The following is an 18813-nucleotide window of genomic DNA, read 5'->3' as shown; positions in this document are numbered from 1 at the left end:
AAATCCCCCCTAACTTACCAGAAATGTTTGTTACTGAACTGTTACCCTACTTGTGTTTAAAGCAACAATAGTTGTAATTATTAATCTTTTTTCTCTCATTTTTATTTTTAATAAAACATTTCCTGTAATGGTCATTGCGAAATGTGGACACTCAAAGAATAACAAAAATGCTATATACCAACGTTGTACATTAAAGCGTGGTAGTCGCCGCGCTGCGCATGTGCGAGATATATGGGTCTCATATATAAACAAAGATGGCGACTTTGACTGTTGCGCAGATCAATGAGTAGATTAGGCAATTTTCATGTGATTGGAAGGTATCAAAGGAGTCATCGTCGGTAATCAGTGCAAGTCGCGCCCAGGTCAAACCTCATACTTGTGATTTCCATTTGAAGAACGCATTGGATTGTGGGAAAATTAATGTTTATCAACACAAATGTCGCACATGCGCAGCGTGACGACTACCACGCTTTAAAATTACTTTCAAGTGGGAAAAGATGGCTGCTGGGTTGCATCCAACTCTCCAGAGGGCGTCATTTATTGAAATCAATTTTTTCTCAAGTGAACCTCAGTGATCATAGTACAAGATGAAAGCTTTATTAGGGGCCCTGGACAAAATGTCAGATACGTTGTCATCATGAGTGGCTAAGCCTTTCTTTGACAGTCTATCATTGAAAATGTTATGTGTTATATCCGATAATAGTGTGTGGCGTGCATACCAATTTTCTACAGTGTCCATCATGTGATCGATTTCAATAAAATGGCGACTACCCGAATCTTAGTTTCAACAACGCATTTGATGTGACATTAACCCTTCCTATGGTCACTTTGCCCATGCAATTGTGTCTAAAGCAATATTTTGGTAAGATTGGATAATCTTTATGGGGTTACTTATGTTCAAAATCATAGCTATTACAAATTCTTTTACAGTTTTGCTATGATGTGTGTATTAATGACCTAAGTCTGTGCTGTGTGATTTCAAGATGGCTTGTAGTTTACAATAATAACTGTCATCTTTGAAATGTAGGATTTATTTCTATTGGGTAACATTTTGGTAGTGTGCCACCCTGTTGCAACAAATAAAAACATTTCCTACTCTGCACTTGTGGTAGCGCTTATCAGTATGATAAATTCAGTGGCTGCTAATGTGCCATTCATTTACCTTTCTTGCATCTTGCATCAGTGGTTAACAAATAAGATGGGGGGGGGCAAGGGTTATTTTCGTTCAACGTAATTGCAATATTTTTTTGTTCGTACAACGTAAATAGAAAAAATAAATTCCGTAATTCTGTAATCACAGGCTAGACGTACAACGTAATCAATCAAATATTTTTTTCGTACACTGTGAAAATGTGTCATTTTTCTCGGTACGTACAAGAATTTTCATCCAAATAAAAAAATCGAAAAAAAAATCTAGGGAAATTACATTTCAGAAACTGTAAAACGACTAGATGACACAATTCACTAAAATTTAATGTCCAAGACGTAAAAGGCCCTCTAACCGAATGAAGAGCATTACGAGGGTAATATGCGCATGCGTCTCTACACACGGCGCAGTAATGGCGGAGCATTTGAGTCGGAGAGCTCTTTGGACCATTCAATGTTCCATTTTTTAACATTGTAAACTGTAAAAACGTCTTTTTTTTCCTTGTAAATTGTAAGAAGCCCTTTTCATTTCCCGTAAAACCGTACCAGCTACCCCCCTTACCTCCCCTCAAATAAGAAATCAGAAAACTAACTAGTATAAAAATATAGATAAATAAAAGATAAATAATGAAGTCGTATTAATCATTACATTTTTGGAATGCAGCTAAGGTATAGTGGGCAACAATGTTCAATTTTTAAAGCGAGAGGGTCGTCACCTGTGTTGAGGGACGGTGCCTGCGTACACGCGGGAATTGAGTCCCAAGCGACGATAACACACGCTAAAACGCAAAGGCTCGTGGGTAGACGCTTGTTTGTAAATAATGACACGCTATGGCCATCTGACGCATGCGCAGATGACGACACCCCCGCTTTAAGTGTCATTTTTTGCTGTTAAGGTAGAAGCCTACTCATAATTTCAGAAAATTGGTTACAAATCGCATGTTCATTGGTTTATCACGTAAAGTCATGAAGCTATTTTTCCATGGCACCATAAAATAACATTCTTTTGTGTGTTACAGTGATGTATTTTTAGAATCTTGTCCTAATAGTTTTCAATTCCGTAGAACACAATATTAAAGAAAAATTAAATTTGACACTTTTTAAACCCCAGATTTTGAAATTATTCAGGACAACAAAACAAACCGGTACCTCATCATTAACATATCATTGTTTTAGCCTACCACCAGCCTACAATTTGAGATATGGCATAATATCTCTGCCATAGGAAGGTATGGTGAAAGCATTACAAAACTGTCAAAATGGCAACTATATCCGCTAAAATACAACCAGCATTTTCTTCAAAATTAGGCTAGTGACTCCAAACTTTTTTAATATCAATATCCATATATTGTTTTGGAATACAATTTATTGCAAAATTCTGTTATTTTCATTGATGAGTAGGCTTCTTTCTTAAATCTGTGTACTTAATGTTGAAGAGGGCCATGGCAGTAAAACAAAATATTTATACTGCTAGGTGACATCAAAACGGACTATTTGTTGAGAACTTATAGTTCACACATAGGTTACAAATTCCCTATAGGGATTGTGCACAAAATTAAATTTGATATTCAAATAATTAGACTGACCAGTACCTGGCCGCGGCGAATAAGAAAATTATTTTTTGTAATTTAGACAATTGGTCATGTACTGTACAAGTGTTATAGGTATTATAATCTCTTCAATAAGTTTAAATGGCAGTTGTAGTCATGCCTTGTATGTGCGACATTTGTGTTGATAAACATTGATTTTCCCACAATCCAATGCATTCTTCTAATGAAAATCACGAGTACGAGTTTTGACCTGGGTCAGGTGCAACATGCACTAATTACGGCTGGCGATTCCTTTGATACCTACCAATCACGAGAGAAATTACCAAGTTAAAGCTTAGTAACCTCTCAGTTTGTACTCATTGGTCTGCGCAACAGTCTAAGTCACCATATTTGTTCATATGAGACGCATATCTCGCGCATGCGTGGGCGACAACCACCTCCCTTTCAATTATGGTTGTTCAATTTTGTTTTGTTTTATTTCCTTGTGATGGTGACAACATAATTTAGTAGTTTATAAATACAACTTGCTGGTTGTACATAAACATTCCCACAATAATCGCATTACATTAGATAAGGATTTTTTTTTACTTTCCAGGATTGGAAAATGTATATTGTTGTAACATTTTTTTTTATAATAGCATTTTTTTCAGTATTTTTTTTTAAATTGTTCACAAGCCGAATCTGTTTTTAAAATATACACCCCGTATCATGCTGTATATACATGCATTTCAAACATTTTATAATTGCCAGGTAGTTGTGTCTACGGAAACGCCCTTTGTCACAATTACGTTGACAATGATATGCGCATGCGTATGCTCGTGTGAATTGGGAATTCCCCCCGGTTAAATCATAGACCCTCTAGGTCTATGGTTAAATGAATGAGTATGCTATTTTTAGCAACAGGGAAAATCCAGAACTATCGCATGATGTGCAGTTGTCGCATAGCAGTAATGAAGAAACAGTCTTTTGTTTCAAAAGACTTGATATACGTCATTATAATTACTGATCGTGTTGCGTGGGTGGCAACCCGATAGAAAAACCAGGTATGTACCGACGAGACATTGTCAACCTCTTTGTTCATACTCCCTGGTTTGTTTGTAAACAAACATACCATGACGAAGTTAAGCCCGACGTTATTGTGACAGCTTAATGAAACGCTATACAATAGTGAATGTTACATTATCAACCATTTTTACTCCCAGTTTGGCTTTTGCCAAAATAATAAGTGTGGCCATGATTAAGTATGACGTCATAGTCAATTATGCGTATTGCGCAACAGAACGGCAAATCAGAGGTGTACAATTATTAACTGTATATGTCTAGATAAACAAAATTAGATAATTCTACTGCCTGAAAACTATTTTAAAAGAACAAATTTTAGTAGCTAATCATCGTCCTAGGGCCGTTATGGGTTAATGTTATTTTATTATAATCAATGCGCCCTCTGTAGGCTGTAAACAGAACTATTTATAGGCCCATAATTTTATAGGTGACGTAATCAGCAAGCTTATATGGTTAACGACGATACGATAAAACACGGACGTTTGATTCAGGATAGCCAGCCACAGTACAGCTAATACAATCAGCGGAAGGAGGCTAACCTACAGGACTGTGGGACGAATGATCAGCGGAAGGATGCCAGCCTATAAGACTGTACTCAGGGCTAGATGCAGGAATTCTGTGAATGTTTAAATAATACTTTGTACTCAAAAAAATTCCACGCCAAGCGGCATTGTGACATGTTGGAAACTCGCCAGTAACCACTAAGCTGTGAACATAAAATATAATTTTCAAATAAATAAAACTACCTGATTTTGAAATAAAATCACGCATTACACTCACCAAAAAAGCGATCGACGTGACCACAACAGTAAACTAGTCACGCGACAACGTTTTGCGGAATGGTAACATTGACATTCAATGAGTGGAACTGTGAATAGAAATATAACAGTCATCATTATACATCTAGCACGCAAAAAAAAAAATATTGCTCAGTAAAAAAAAAACGTACTTTCTATACACAAATGTCAACCGTACTTTTACTCCATACATACCATGACTTACTTTTTACAGCGGTTTCAGACTTGGATTTGAAGCTCTACTATATTTTGACACGTTACTAAATGAAGGATAAAAATCCAGACGAAAAATAAACATAGATAAAAAATAAAAGAGTCATTAGCAACCACTTGAAAGCAATATTGAAACCTGGAATAAAATTATAAACAAACATAGAAACTTCCTGAGAAATAATAGTTAACGAAAATAAATATATATATATATATAAAGAAAAATAAGAAATAGAAAAACTGTGTACAAACATGCTTGCAAATTATATAGGTCACATATTACAGCCGGAATTAACAAATTGATATAATCCTCAAGTAAACAATACAACGGAGTAAATCAAACAATAAACTTGCATTCCCATGTATGGAAAAAATCTCTCACTGAAACCCGTAAGCGCCGTAATGGCTTTGGACTTTGTAGAGTTCGCTTGAAATATTATCTGACAGAATCATGCAATTGAAACAAAGTAAAGTGGAGTTGAATGATAAAAATATTGAAAGTCATCATTGATTCAGTGCAGTCTAAGTTATATTGCCAAGGCAACGCATTTTATATTTGTTCATGTTGATCACATTAATCAATGGTAGGTTTTCTTCATACAACACAAAGGGTGAATGCGAAAAAAATTAAACAATTCATGCCATTCGCATCAAAATTAAAAACAATAGAGAAACCTAAGGGGGAGAATGAACAAAAATAAAACAACCCAAGAAATACTCAAAATAAGTAATAACAATAAAGGAGAATTAAACAAAACAACAATTACAATATATTAGAAACCTAATAAGAAACACAATTGAAATTAGTAACTAGCAAATTTCAATTTTAAAATTATCTCGACTTATAATTTGCTTAAAATAGTAACGCCAACCTGTACAATATACAATCATAATAACGCCCATAAAATCTTCTCTTATTACGTAATTTCTTTCGAAACTACTTTTATCATGTTTGAACGAACTTAGCACTTTTCATAAGACAAACCACCGACACACACCGAGTTATATGTAAACATCATCGTCCGGCTGTGTATAGGATAAAGCTCGACTACGATGACTCTTCTTGAATATAAGTCCGACCTGACACAGTCCCTTAAGATGTTGGGAGACTGTGGACCAAGATTTCATCGCGTGGACGATTTTATATTCCAGAGGAGTCCAAGAAGAACGGCTTTGTCTTTGTCTAATATTTTGCATAGTTCTTTTTCTGCCATTGCCCCAGAGTTTCAAATGGTCTACCCAAATTACCTATTTGATAGTGTTTGCAACTAGCGGTACTTTAGCCTGACAAGTTGGCGTAGGTGGCGCCCACAGGGATCGCAGCAGTCCAGGGCGCCAGCTACGCCAACTTGTCAGGCTAGCGGTACTTATGCCCATTTAGTTCTTCTCGGCCAATCAGAATACACCATTGCAGGACATTATATATACTAAAACTAAATGTCCACCGATCGCGATTCACGCATTGAGTAACAGATATTAAAGAGCTTTTATAGCGTATACTGTTTAAAACAGGGACATGATCCCCATTCCCACTACGAAATACCACAGAACGTATATATATATCTGTAGAAGGTTTGAGGCGGTGGGTTCTAAGTTAGATAAAGCGCCCTCCTTGGTTTTTGAACACCATTAGGTTCACCAATCGCAGATAATGCTATCCCGCGTAGATAGAGTTCACTAACCCAAGTCATTCCTTTGTTTCAACGAGCTTTGTGACTCACTGAATAATTGTAATCTAAATTAGACACCCTAATAATGTAAGCAATTTGTTACAATTGTTGGAATTGAACGAACACATCGAAAATATTTGTCAATCATTCGTAATTTGTTGTTGCTTCATTGATAATATTTGTCGCCATTGTAGTAAAACTAAAAAGAAAATTCTTAATCAATTGTACTAACTTTTGGTAGCACACATGGCGTCAAATCAATGCCTGAATAGGTGTATGTTCTGTTATCTTCACGCTAATCAAATTCGCCACAACAATTTGGTTTTGGATTGAATACAGAAATGTTGTAAATAGAAACATGTGAAAGTGTGACACTAGTTATTAAGAAGAAAAAAATGAATCAGGACAAAAGAAAATTGAATGTTTTTTTTTATTGTCCATGCACTTTTCAATAAATCTGCCAATTCTTTGTTATTGCAAATGATTGGTCAATTAGGGGGAAAAGAAACATTGCAAACAAATATAGAATGTTTAAACAACTACACACAATAAACTGCCTGGTTACGTAATATTTTGTCAGGCCGTTTACTGTTTCCCTGTATTGAATGGTTGTATTTTGTAAGCAGTTCAAAATTGTTAATTATTCATTTGCATACTTTTCATTTGCATAAGCTTCGTTCGTTTGTTTCATTTCTCCACTGCGCACGATTATTGTAGCCCATTTGCTTCGTTCTGTTTACATGCACTGTTTACATCGCACGCTGTTCGTGCCCAGTTATTTCTGTTCGGGTTATTTTCACCCACCCACCCATTTTTTTCTCGCGGTCATGCCAACTCGCTTTTCTATCGTTTAGTATTAGTATCACGCTTTGTTTTGTTTTTTTCGTTTTTGAGTGCTCTTTATCGATTTGTCACAGTTCTGTTTTAGGTTCGTTTATTTTGTTTTTTCCCTCAAGCTTTTTGCCTTTTAGTGCTGTATTTCGCTGTATGCCAGAAATTTTAGATTCAACAGAATAAAACTAACTTTTTATTTTCTTTTGCCGCCAATTCGCTTGCGTCGGGTTTGTTCTTTGCCATTGAATAATTCTAAAAAAGTCTGTTGTACTGGGATATTACGTAATCAGCATACGTTCGTGGCTAATTGTAATGTTTTGTTTTATAGGTTTTCTGATCAAATTTAAGATCAAATTATCCAAATAATAGTGTAGGTTACAGAATGAAATTACATTTACAATTTGGGGATATATGATAAAAAACACATTATATCTCTCGTGATCTATCGACTTGGTTGTACTGTTTGGGATCCAACTTAGCGTTTAGCAATATTTGGGAGACGCTGCGTTTGATTTGGCGTAGTTGCAAACCACTCTATATGAAAAGGATCACGGGATTTGAGTGTGACCTTCAGTTCTGTATTTGAAATTGAAGCATCGCTGTTTACAATGTTTACCAGTAATAACCACCAACTTCGAACATATTGAGCATGATGCTCCTTTGACACTAATCATAGTACTCATAAAACAATCTTAATTGTTGTTGCAAAACAAATTCAGGAATGTGAATGACCAGTGGCGGATCTAGGGGGTTCTTGGAATCCCCCCCCCCTCCGTTGAAAAATTTATTCAATTTGTTTTTGTATAAAAATCATTAACTTAGTATGGCGATTTTAAATTTTGAACCCCCCCCCCCCATAACAAAATTCTGTATCCGCCCCTGAAGACTAAACCTTTAACAACTGCATAATTGATTCTTTTGTTTTGCCAGACGACCAGGTTCAAGTTGGCCTAGGTCAAAGGAAGTTGATATCTGATGATATAAATATAAACTGTCCTCAAAGAGTGTTATTGTAAGCCAGGAAAACTGTTAAAATGGGAGACCACGAACGTGAGTCACTACATTAAAAGGCGCATGTGCGAGATATATGGGTCTCATATAAACAAAGATGGCGACTTTGACTGTTGCCCAGATCAACGAGTACAAACTGAGACGTTACCGGCGGTAATTAGTGAAAGTCGTGCCCAGGCCAAACCTCATACTTGTGATTTTCATTAGAAGAGCGCATTGGATTGTGGGAAAATCAATGTTTATCAATACAAATGTCCCACATGCACAGCGCGACGACAACCGTAGAAATGAAATAATAATAATTCATTTATAATAACAGCCAAATGAATATGTGCATCACCACAAAATAGCTTAGCCAGGCAAAATATAAAAATACTATGTTATTACACATAATTCACACTGGACAGGGGGTTATTTCACTGCGAGTTTAAGGTAGACCAGACAATAGTTCTGGAAATACACATACACCAAAATATCAAGTTAATAATTACAAGAAACAAAGCACATACAATAATACAATGAATACATTCACTAAAATAGGGGAGTAGATAGTAAATAGTCAGTAGATCGTAAACATCCTTTGTTATGTAAATCACAATCACACATGGTACACTCCAATTGTCCTTCCAGAGTTGTAAACAAGTACGACCTTTATAACAGTTATCACATGGCAATGCACACCGTTTTTGTTTTCATTATTCCATGCACACTTCTATTTGTAGGATTTGATGTAATATGACAAAAACATATCATTGTGATGAGAGTATAGTCAACATCTAGTGTGAAAAATCCATCTGTTACCTTCTTCATGAGCATCCTTCTTCTATGAAGCAATCCCTTCAAACATTCACATTATGGTTTTTCTCATCAAAGTAGCAAATAATAACATTGTCAATACTTAGCCTCGATTTCATATGCAGCGATTTATTTTTGGTAAGCAGCAAAGTAAACAATCAACATAAACATATCAAAATCAACTACGTCATCACTGCCTTCTAACCGTAAGATTGGCTCTGAATATTCCATCTTCTATTTCCAGCCTGCTTGTGAAGTAATGTCCATTACTGGGAATGCAATCTAAGTCTAATCTAGTATAGCATCACCAAAGTCTTAACTTTCTTACACTACATAATCCTCAATTTTGCTGCAGATGTATATTATTGCCCAATAGAACGAAGGTTCACGTCTAATCTCGCTAGTAACTTTCCATATGTTATTTCTCCACCATCTTTCTGTGCTAGGCCAGATAAGCTCACTTACAAATATCTGGACCTGTGTGCCAATTATTTACCAGTGCACACTAATAGTATTCCTTATAGTTTCTTCATTGTGTTTTCTCATCAAATTTCCCTGGATGATATTTGTTATCCTTCTCCTGCAGAAAAAGGGCAGGTGCCTTTCTTTGCGCAGCTTTGGTCTGACTAATTGACCAGCGATTTCTTTTTCTTTTTGCCAAGTCATTGTAAGTAATTGTAATACCGACATACTAAACTGAAAAAAAAATAGTTAATCCCTGAAATTGCTAACCAACGTTTATGAAACAAAAAATGAAATACCATTATTTGACCAATTATTTGTTGCTTTTTAGGCAGTGGAAACTTTTTTTGTGTTTATATACTTTTATCAGAGTCTATTTTTTCGAAATGTTTGTTCTGTTTTCTATCCTATGATCACCTTGCCTAAACAGTTTAACAACTCTTACTGGACTTGTCTTGATAATTAATTTCTACTTATTTATTTCCACAGAACTTGTAAATAAATTTACAAAAACTTTTTGAGTAAGTATGGCTCGGCCCACCATCGACATAAGTACATACTTTTCAGCGAATCTACAAGAGAAAGGCACCTACCAGTTTATGATCACGGCAGAAGAGCTTCCAGACCCAGAGCAGGAGCAAATTGTTAGGAAAGCTATGGAACATCCATACTGGATGAGGACAACAAAGATCCAGGTACACAATTGCACTGCAATATGGAAGCAATTGACGGATAAAAAATACAGCTTAGTAATAAAATGTAAAGTATTAAGCTCTATTCCATTCTATGTACGTGAAGATAAAAGATCTCCAAGAGTGAGTCAGATATTATTAGCTGTGAATAGAATGAATGATATCCCTGAAGGTATGGATGTTTTTGTTGAGTTGAGGAACTGTAGTATGGACCGGAATAAGATTAAGGAGCTTAAACCTGACTTTGGACAGTTGACAACAATTGAAAACTTGGACTTGGGTAACAACCAAATGAAGAAAGTGCCTCTGCCAATATTTCGACTACATAAATTAAAGGTTCTTCGTCTCTCCGTGAATGAGATTGAGGAGATTCCAGTTGGGTTCTCTGCCCTTAAAAACCTGGTAAACTTTAGAATTGGGTCTAATAGATTGAGGTACATTCCTGATAATTTTGGAGAATGCCAGAGTCTTAAATATTTAAAGTTAGCTAGCAATCGTTTTACAGAACTGCCAAGAGCACTGTTGAAGCTTCAGAATCTAGAACAGCTGTTGGTCTCATCAAATAAATTGCGTACTGTACCATTGGAATTGTTTGAAAACCCCAAGCTGCAGATGTTCCATGCTGAGGGGAATCCTCTTGTACAACCCCCACTAGAAGTTGTTACTCGTGGTTTATCAGCAGTGCGTGAATATTGTAGAGCTTTTAAACAAGGTGATATTAAGGATGACAGACTTAAAGTTATATTTCTTGGTGCATCAGAAGCTGGGAAAACAACTCTATGCAAAACAATTGTCGAAGGGAAATGCACTGTAGAAACTGAGCGCACAGTAGGTATTGAGAAGCATTTACTTGATCTCCGCGATGTGAAGTTGGTGTTTTGGGATTTTGCTGGACAGCTTGTTTACTATCAAACTCACCATATCTTCATTACCCATGATGCTTTGGTAGTTCTTGTTGTCAACCTTGCAGAATACAAGCTTGTTGATAACAACTTTGAAAACATGTCATACAAAGAACTCGTCCATCTGTGGATTGCTAATGTGTCAATGAGAGTTCCTAATGCAGTTGTTCTTGTAGTTGGCACACACATAGATGTAGTGAAAAAAAGAGGTGAAGATCCTGAGGCAAAGATGGAAGATATCATGGAAAGAATAACAAATCAGCTCAAAGAAAAAAGAGATCTCTTAGAAAGTAGGATTACTACTTTAGATGAAAGAATAAAAGACATGGAGGAAAGTGAAGATGTGCAACAGGATAAACTCGAAGTTCTGAGCAGGAAAATACGAGAGTTGAAAAATGAAAAAAAGGTAGCAGATCTTCAGGTATATGTTTTGTTATTTTGTTTGTAAGCACACAACAATGACCATGTGCGAACACACCAATTAACAAGTTATGACTTAATTAGTAATGGAATTACAGTCTTTAAGTATAGATAATACTATTTTCACCAGTCTGAGATACACTTAAAAGTATATGAAAGTATTCCCTTTGCCTATATGAGCAATCACAGTGGTGATTGCTGCCCGAATTGTATTTAACTCAGTCGCTGCGGGCGCACTACATTTCGCATGATTACGCAAAAGAGTGTAGTGATCTCAAGGTAACACGATACATCCCACAATGCAACTTTACGAGTTAGGACAGTTAGAGTTAAGTTAGAGTTAAGAGGAGAGTGCAGGGTAGCTGGTCAATGAGAGAGTTGGGTCGAAGACGGAATGAACGACAAATCTGTTCTGTACGACTCACCACTCTGCGTTGATGTATAATTAGGCCCCCGAACGTTCAACTCTGGGTGTGTGTTATATTATAAAGTGATGAAAACGACATGCAGTGTAAATATTGTTGAGCTGTTCAAATATTACCTATGCAATTCCCAGAGTAGGCATCCTTTCATCTCAGGAGACGATGGGTTTGTTCCCAGTGAGTCGCTCGCTCAGTCTTCGTGGTCTCTCCAGGGCGCAGGCCTGGGCATGTGTGTATGGAAACCTAGTGCTGCCCAGTCATCAAGGTTCCCCTCTCTTCCGCACCAACGAAGTCCAAGGAAATGCAGAGCACTACGTTTGGAGCCGGCTTGGCTGCAGGAGCTGCCAGAAGGGCGACTAATAGTTGATCCAAGTGCCTCAGGGTCTCTACTCTGGATTTCTGTAGAGTTTACCCCTTAGCCCCCCTTCTTCCAAAGGTATCCACAATGCAGTGGAACTCCGCCGAGTACCCGGTCAGGTTCCCCCAACATCACATTCGTTAGTGAATGAAACTTGACCAGTTGAATTGGTCTTCCCATTGAATCTGTGGCACACTCGCCCAGGGTAGGCGTCGACCCTTTTGATGTTCAGTCTAAGGTAGAATTTGAACTTGGGTCTACCGATCATGAGTCTGATGCGACAACCACTATGCTACCAGTGACCGGTAACCCAGAAGGTACACTCAAACCAAGCAACATACCCCAAATTCAACCCAGACATTTTCCCCAGATGACAAATAACAATCAACCAACCCAAAACCCGCGACCAAGCCTCACAGCCCAATGACACTAGCTAGACATGTCGAGTTTAGAATAATTCAATATATATCTTATGTACAATTTGACAGCTTTTTTAACTCATGCAATTGCCGAGTGAAATTGTTGGAGGGCAATAGAATACGACAATGGGCTATAATTAATATGAATAAAAACATTGTTGGCCCTACAATCCGTTTTAAGAAATTAATTCCCAACTCATTTGTCACATATCTTTCATCATTTGTTCTTCAGATCTGTCCAAATTACGTAATGCTTTGCTCTAAAGAACCCAACACAGAAGGACTTGTTGAGTTCAAGGATGCTGTCATAAGTCTGGCATTAGACCAGAAACGATTTCCACAGCGCGGCAAAAACAGACCCAAATCATGGAAGGAAGTTGAGAACTTCTTATTCGAGGAAAGAAAGGTTTCTCTAAGTGATGATAAAAGTCGGACAGGTACTACCCTTAAATTTGCAACATTGGTCACTTAACTGGCCATGCATTGTGATGTTTGTTTTGTTGTCTTAGAATTGTTAGTTGAACATACACAATTTGTTTTGTATGTTTTTACAGTTACTGATTATGATTTAACTTGCTCAAAACAGGAAAAACATAAAAAACATTGTGGCATGAAAAATTATCATGGTTGATTGGCTATAATGTTATCTTTACTTTTATATTATCTGTAACAATGTTTTAGTGACCATTGTTAACCCAAAGAATTGTTTTTCATTTATTTCAGGAATGAGATCACACAAATCTCTTATCCAACGCATAAAAAAAGAAATTTTTGGTATGGAAACACTGGATAACATAAACCCTGTCCTGCATTATCTTCATAACTTGGGTGAAATCATCTGGTTTGATGACATTAATGATTTGAAGGAACATGTCTTTGTCAACCCATCTATGCTGATAGATGTATTCAAGATGGTCATCAGACATGATCTTGAAAAAAACCTCACAAATTGTAACACAAAATGGCGTGATTGGAAGATTCGGTCAAGTTTAACTAAGATGAAGTTCAATATTTATCTGAGAAAGTTTCAAGAAGAAGCCTTTATCAATCACAAGCTGCTGTACATTCTCTGGATGAAGTTGCCTGCCAAAGAGTCTGAAGTAGGTGTACTGGTCCGAATTCTGGAGCAGTTTGGTCTATGTCATACGATAGAGGACGCAGATGTACGGGCACAACCACAGAAACTGGATCCAAAAGCTCCAGATTTTCAGCCTCAGGAACCCACTGGTACACAACCTTTGTCACCAATACCAAAGGGACTATCCGAGACCGGGAAACCAGTGATGAGTGTTACAGATGCAGTGATGTATCAACCAATGGTTCCAGGAGTTGAACTTAGAAGCGGTTCACTGGAGGTTTCTGCATGCCATCAGCTTTCTACATACCATCCTCCTTTAGTTCCCCCGTGTATGCCCAATTACTACAATTGCAGCCTAGCACTTGGAATTCCTCCATCCGGAATGCAAGCCATGTATACCCAGGAAACATACCTGCATACTAATCATGGCATGGTAACTACAGAAAATCCTTCCCCAATGTATGTGCCCTCGGCTGATGTGGAACCTGGATATCCAGCTCCGGTCTATTGCAATCCTTATCCTCAAATTGCTCCACATTACATACTGCCAGATAGAAATCCATATATTCCTTTCTGTGAAAGTGGCATGTTTTCTACAATTCCTCATTCTCCAACCTATAGCCCTCCATATAACCAATACAGTAGCGCACCTAACCTAATGGTAAATGGTCAATTTATGACCAATCTAGGGAATGGCTATCAGGTAGGGGAAGCAGCTGCAGATACTACATCCATGTTAGGTGTGGCAATGCCAAATCATGAAGAACAAACAACATTTGCAGACACCGAGTCAGTTGTATCCAGTACTTCATCTCTGTCTTTAGAGACTGCAAGCTCTACTTCAAATAACCCTGATCAGTCAAAGACAAGATTACGGCGAAAGCTTGGAGCAGAAAGTAGATTTTCATTATTCCCATGCTATCTCTCAGAGAAACCAAACATCAAGCAAGAAATATGGGATTCTAAATGTTCAGAATGTGAAGAGATTAATGTCCAATTTTCTCTTTTTCCAATGAAGCCTCGTGGGTTCTTTGAGAAGTTATCTGTGACCTGTCATCGAAAGGATTTAGATTTAAGGATCACCTTATATCATAGGCACATTAAGTTGATCAATAACCAGTCAGTGGAGTCCCTTATCTACATCACTGACGAGAATGATGAAGAAGTGTTTATGATTGCCAGAAAGAAAAAGTGTGAGTTTTCATATTATGATAGGAAAGCTGAAAACATGAAGACCCCTTAGGCCAAAAATAACAACAACTTATGTTGCCCTCAAGTTTGGGTTGGTCGGTCGGGTATCGTAAATAGCCGAGGTATATGGGAAAAACGCGACCTGATATTTCATATGTTTCGGTCGGTCGCTGAGGGCAAAGAAATATTTGTTTTGTTGGCCTTATGTTGAATAACAACATTTTAATTTCTTTCTACATGTTGTTCCTGTTCCCCACCTACCCATCCTTTAAACTTGCCTGTTCACATTTTTGGCCTAAAACAGCTTTTCTTTTTGCTTTGATATAAACGAAATCTATATTTTCCACATCTTGTTAATGTGGTGACGATACCTTCAATAAAACAAGTATGTAACACGAACAGAGCTATATCTGCTGATATCAGCTACTTTAATTTGTCTATATTTGTAGCATATCTCTAAGAAATGAAGTACCAAAATATACCCTTTTCTTGAGTAATGAGGAACGTAAATCAATTATCCAGAGTAGGATACAAATTAATGCTTTGGCGCAGATAAAATCTGAGAATCTGAATATCAAATAAATAATTTCTGTATGTAGAATATGTACGCTGCGACAAATATGACATCATAAATCTTTGCAGTATTCATCTGATTTATTTTCAAAACATTGAATTATTTAATGTTAGCAGGTGAAAGTAACTACAGTGATGTATGGAATTTAATATTAACCATATACTATGAAATATTGGATATCTTACAACTGTGGCCCGGTGTACGATTGGAGGTTTACTCTTTGTGTCCATATTGTGTTAAACAAGATGTAGAAGATCCCACACCATTTGAATTACAGTACTTGCCAGCAGTACCTGGACAGGAGTGAGTATAACTTGTTGTTCTGCTTATTTCAATACTGGTTGAATATAACTCATTTTGGGGAGTTGAAATGCGATAATTGTGGATGCTTTAATTGGGACAATAATTGGTTTTAGTTCAAAGCCATGAATATTAATTTACATTTTGATTGTTCTGAGTACATCTCAGAAGGCAACAATGGGACATTGATGAAATTGTTTCAGGGAATTTCATTTGCATATTTCATTAACCATGCAAAATCTTCTGAAGTATTAACTTGTTTTTTTATTGTCTCATGTGAGTTGTTTTTATACTATGGACTTGTTGAACCAAATCTTTGAAAATTCGGCAATTGGAGCTTTTGTGAGGGCAACATTTTGGAAAAGGTTGTTTAATATGTTGACAAATATGTTTACTACTACAACATTTTGCAGTTTCTATGTGGCAACAATTTGTCCCTTACCAAATGAAGACACTTAAACAAATCACCTGGGACGATTGACAAGGATTATGTATTTTGTTGGTTTTCATAGGTGTTTATATGGGAGGCACTCAAGAACTGAGTCCATACAGTGTAAAGGTGAAGGGCGCTGTGGACAGGACATAGAATATGGGTTAATTTATCCTCTACTGTGAGGTAGAAACTGTAATGTAAGGTAATTTGGTTGTAATCTTTAAAAAGGGCTTTGTAATGTACAACCTGCCATTGACAGACTTTCAGAGAGTTAAAATCAAGAAATAAAAATCAGTTTCCATTGTTTATGTAGGGGGGCTTTATCTACAGTCTTATGCAAACTTTTTTTCTGACGAGGTTCCATTCAAATACACAAGCTAATAACTAATAAATAATTCAACCAATCAAATTATTTTATGATGCAGGGATACAGCAGAGTATCCAGCATTGGGATTATTAGTGACTTTGATTGTATTTTTTAAACTTTTCCTTTCACAGGTAATAAATGAGCAGAAAAGTGAACATGTCCTGAGTCCGTTGATGGCAAATGTACTTGGATGGAATCAGCAAACAACAATGCTGACCTGTTAATTAGACGAATGTAAATCGGATATACCAAGAACTGCTGAATTAGAGAGCAAAGCTTGTGATTCCTGTGTGAATCACACAATGCAGTTACCCTGTCTGTGTGTATGTGAGTATATGCATGCATGTATGTTTGTCTGGTCCAGAGATATGAAGAACCACTGGTCAGACTTCATTGAAACTTGGTACATAAGTGCTCTGTGACAATGTGTTTGAGGTAAAAATCTGTACATATTATTTACCTGATTTATTAAAGGGAGGCAGTCGTCGCACCGCGTCTTGTTCGATATGGGACTCATAGCGACGTATACAATGCGTCTAAAATACATTGTTTACATGAAATTCGAACACACGCTGCGCGACGACCACTGCACTTTAATCATTCCTCGCCTTTTCCACTAAAGTACTAATCATCACAATTCAATGCCTCTTGGTACCTAGGTACTCTAACATAATGCACAGACCTATTCGGTTTGGGGTAAAATATTAAAACTTGGTAACATCTTTATATGACGTTTATATGTGTTTATATGAGACCCATATTTCTTGCGCATATGTGTCGCAGAGACTATCGCTCATTAAAGTCTGTTTATATTAATTACCTAATTTGCATAATAATTTGTATTTTTGTAGTTTATTCACAGATATCTACTCATCATACTTCAATGAAACTTGGTATATAGATGCTATGTGACATTGCATAGATCGTATTAGTGTTAAAATCTGTGCATGTTATTTACCTAATTTGTTCAATATTTAGTCGGTTTTCACCTTTTTCATTGATATCTCAAGTACTAATCATCTTATTTTGATGAATCTTGGTACATAAATTATCTAAAACAATGTGGTGACCTATAGTTATAGTTATCTAATTTACATAATAATTGTATCTCAAAAACAAATCATCACACTTCAATGAAAATTGAACTGGTGGCAGGAGGTATTCTGGAATAAATCAAATGTAAACCATGGATGTACAATCAAATTTATTTTTTGTGAGTATTAAAAACTTGTATGGTTTTTATTAATTAATTAATTTTAAGTATGCCTTCAGTATAATACAATTCTTTCTAAGCTTTCTTTAATCAAGTATTAATTTCACTATATTTTGGTGTAAAAGCATTTTAATAATGCTCAACTTCAAATTTATAATAATAAAAATCAAATACATGTTATAACTAGGAATAAATTCTAAATTCAGAGACGATAGTTACAAAAATTGGTAAACTGGTGACAAATTGATGTGTCAATGTTGATGTAATGAGTTCCAGAGGGCGCACTTATTTTGAAAGAGGATTTTAAGCAAATTAGATGTACTTCCACAAGACTGTATGCGCAGGAGAATTAATATATAATTTGCAATTGAAAAGGACAAATAATGCAAATCAATACAAACAGAAGCAGTTAGTAGTTAGTAGTACATTCAGTAGTTAGGGTAGATTTAGAAGTCTATGTAGACTTAGTTGTTAAGATAGATTTAAAGATCACATAATAATTGTATACTGCATTATTGTGCCGCACAAAAAGACATTCTATTAAGTCTGTTAACATTTTTGAGTGATGTGATTTAAAAACTTTCAAATAAATATATTTTACAATCGATGAAATCCCCATTTGTAATTTGTGTAAATACTTCTAGAATTCACTTGAGACAGGAAAAATCTCCCCGGCTGTAGCCAGCCTGAGGCTATCAAAAGATGGACATAGCCAGTGAAAAGACCTACAGTTTAAAAACACTGCAAATTCTTGATATTTTGCTGGTTGCAACAATTAAAGCAAAAGGTTGTCCAGTGGATTTAGGGTTTGACCCGGAATAAAATAGTACATTAGCGAATTTTGTTTCAAACTTTGGCTAAGGTCATTGAGAATGACCAAAAAAAAACCCAAGACCTAAACCGTTGG

At 36.4% G+C, this 18813-nt stretch overlaps 1 protein-coding gene across 1 annotated transcript; it reads left to right on the top strand.

The window, feature by feature from the left end:
- The first annotated feature begins 10064 nt into the window (after window positions 1-10064).
- Window positions 10065-18518, top strand: LOC102809546 (uncharacterized). Its single transcript, XM_085493051.1, has 7 exons — window positions 10065-11061; window positions 11296-11552; window positions 12983-13187; window positions 13474-15021; window positions 15710-15896; window positions 16406-16528; window positions 16825-18518. Exons 1-6 carry the CDS (start codon window positions 10065-10067, stop codon window positions 16506-16508), a joined length of 3297 nt encoding a protein of 1098 aa, XP_085349177.1. The 3' UTR covers window positions 16509-16528; window positions 16825-18518.
- The last annotated feature ends 295 nt before the right edge of the window (window positions 18519-18813 follow it).

This window comes from Saccoglossus kowalevskii, chromosome 18 (assembly GCF_978046115.1).
Source record: "Saccoglossus kowalevskii chromosome 18, keSacKowa6.1, whole genome shotgun sequence".
Classification (NCBI taxonomy): Eukaryota; Metazoa; Hemichordata; class Enteropneusta; family Harrimaniidae; genus Saccoglossus; species Saccoglossus kowalevskii.
Note: the sequence above shows the minus strand (reverse complement) of the source record. Positions and strands in the feature narration are given on the sequence as shown.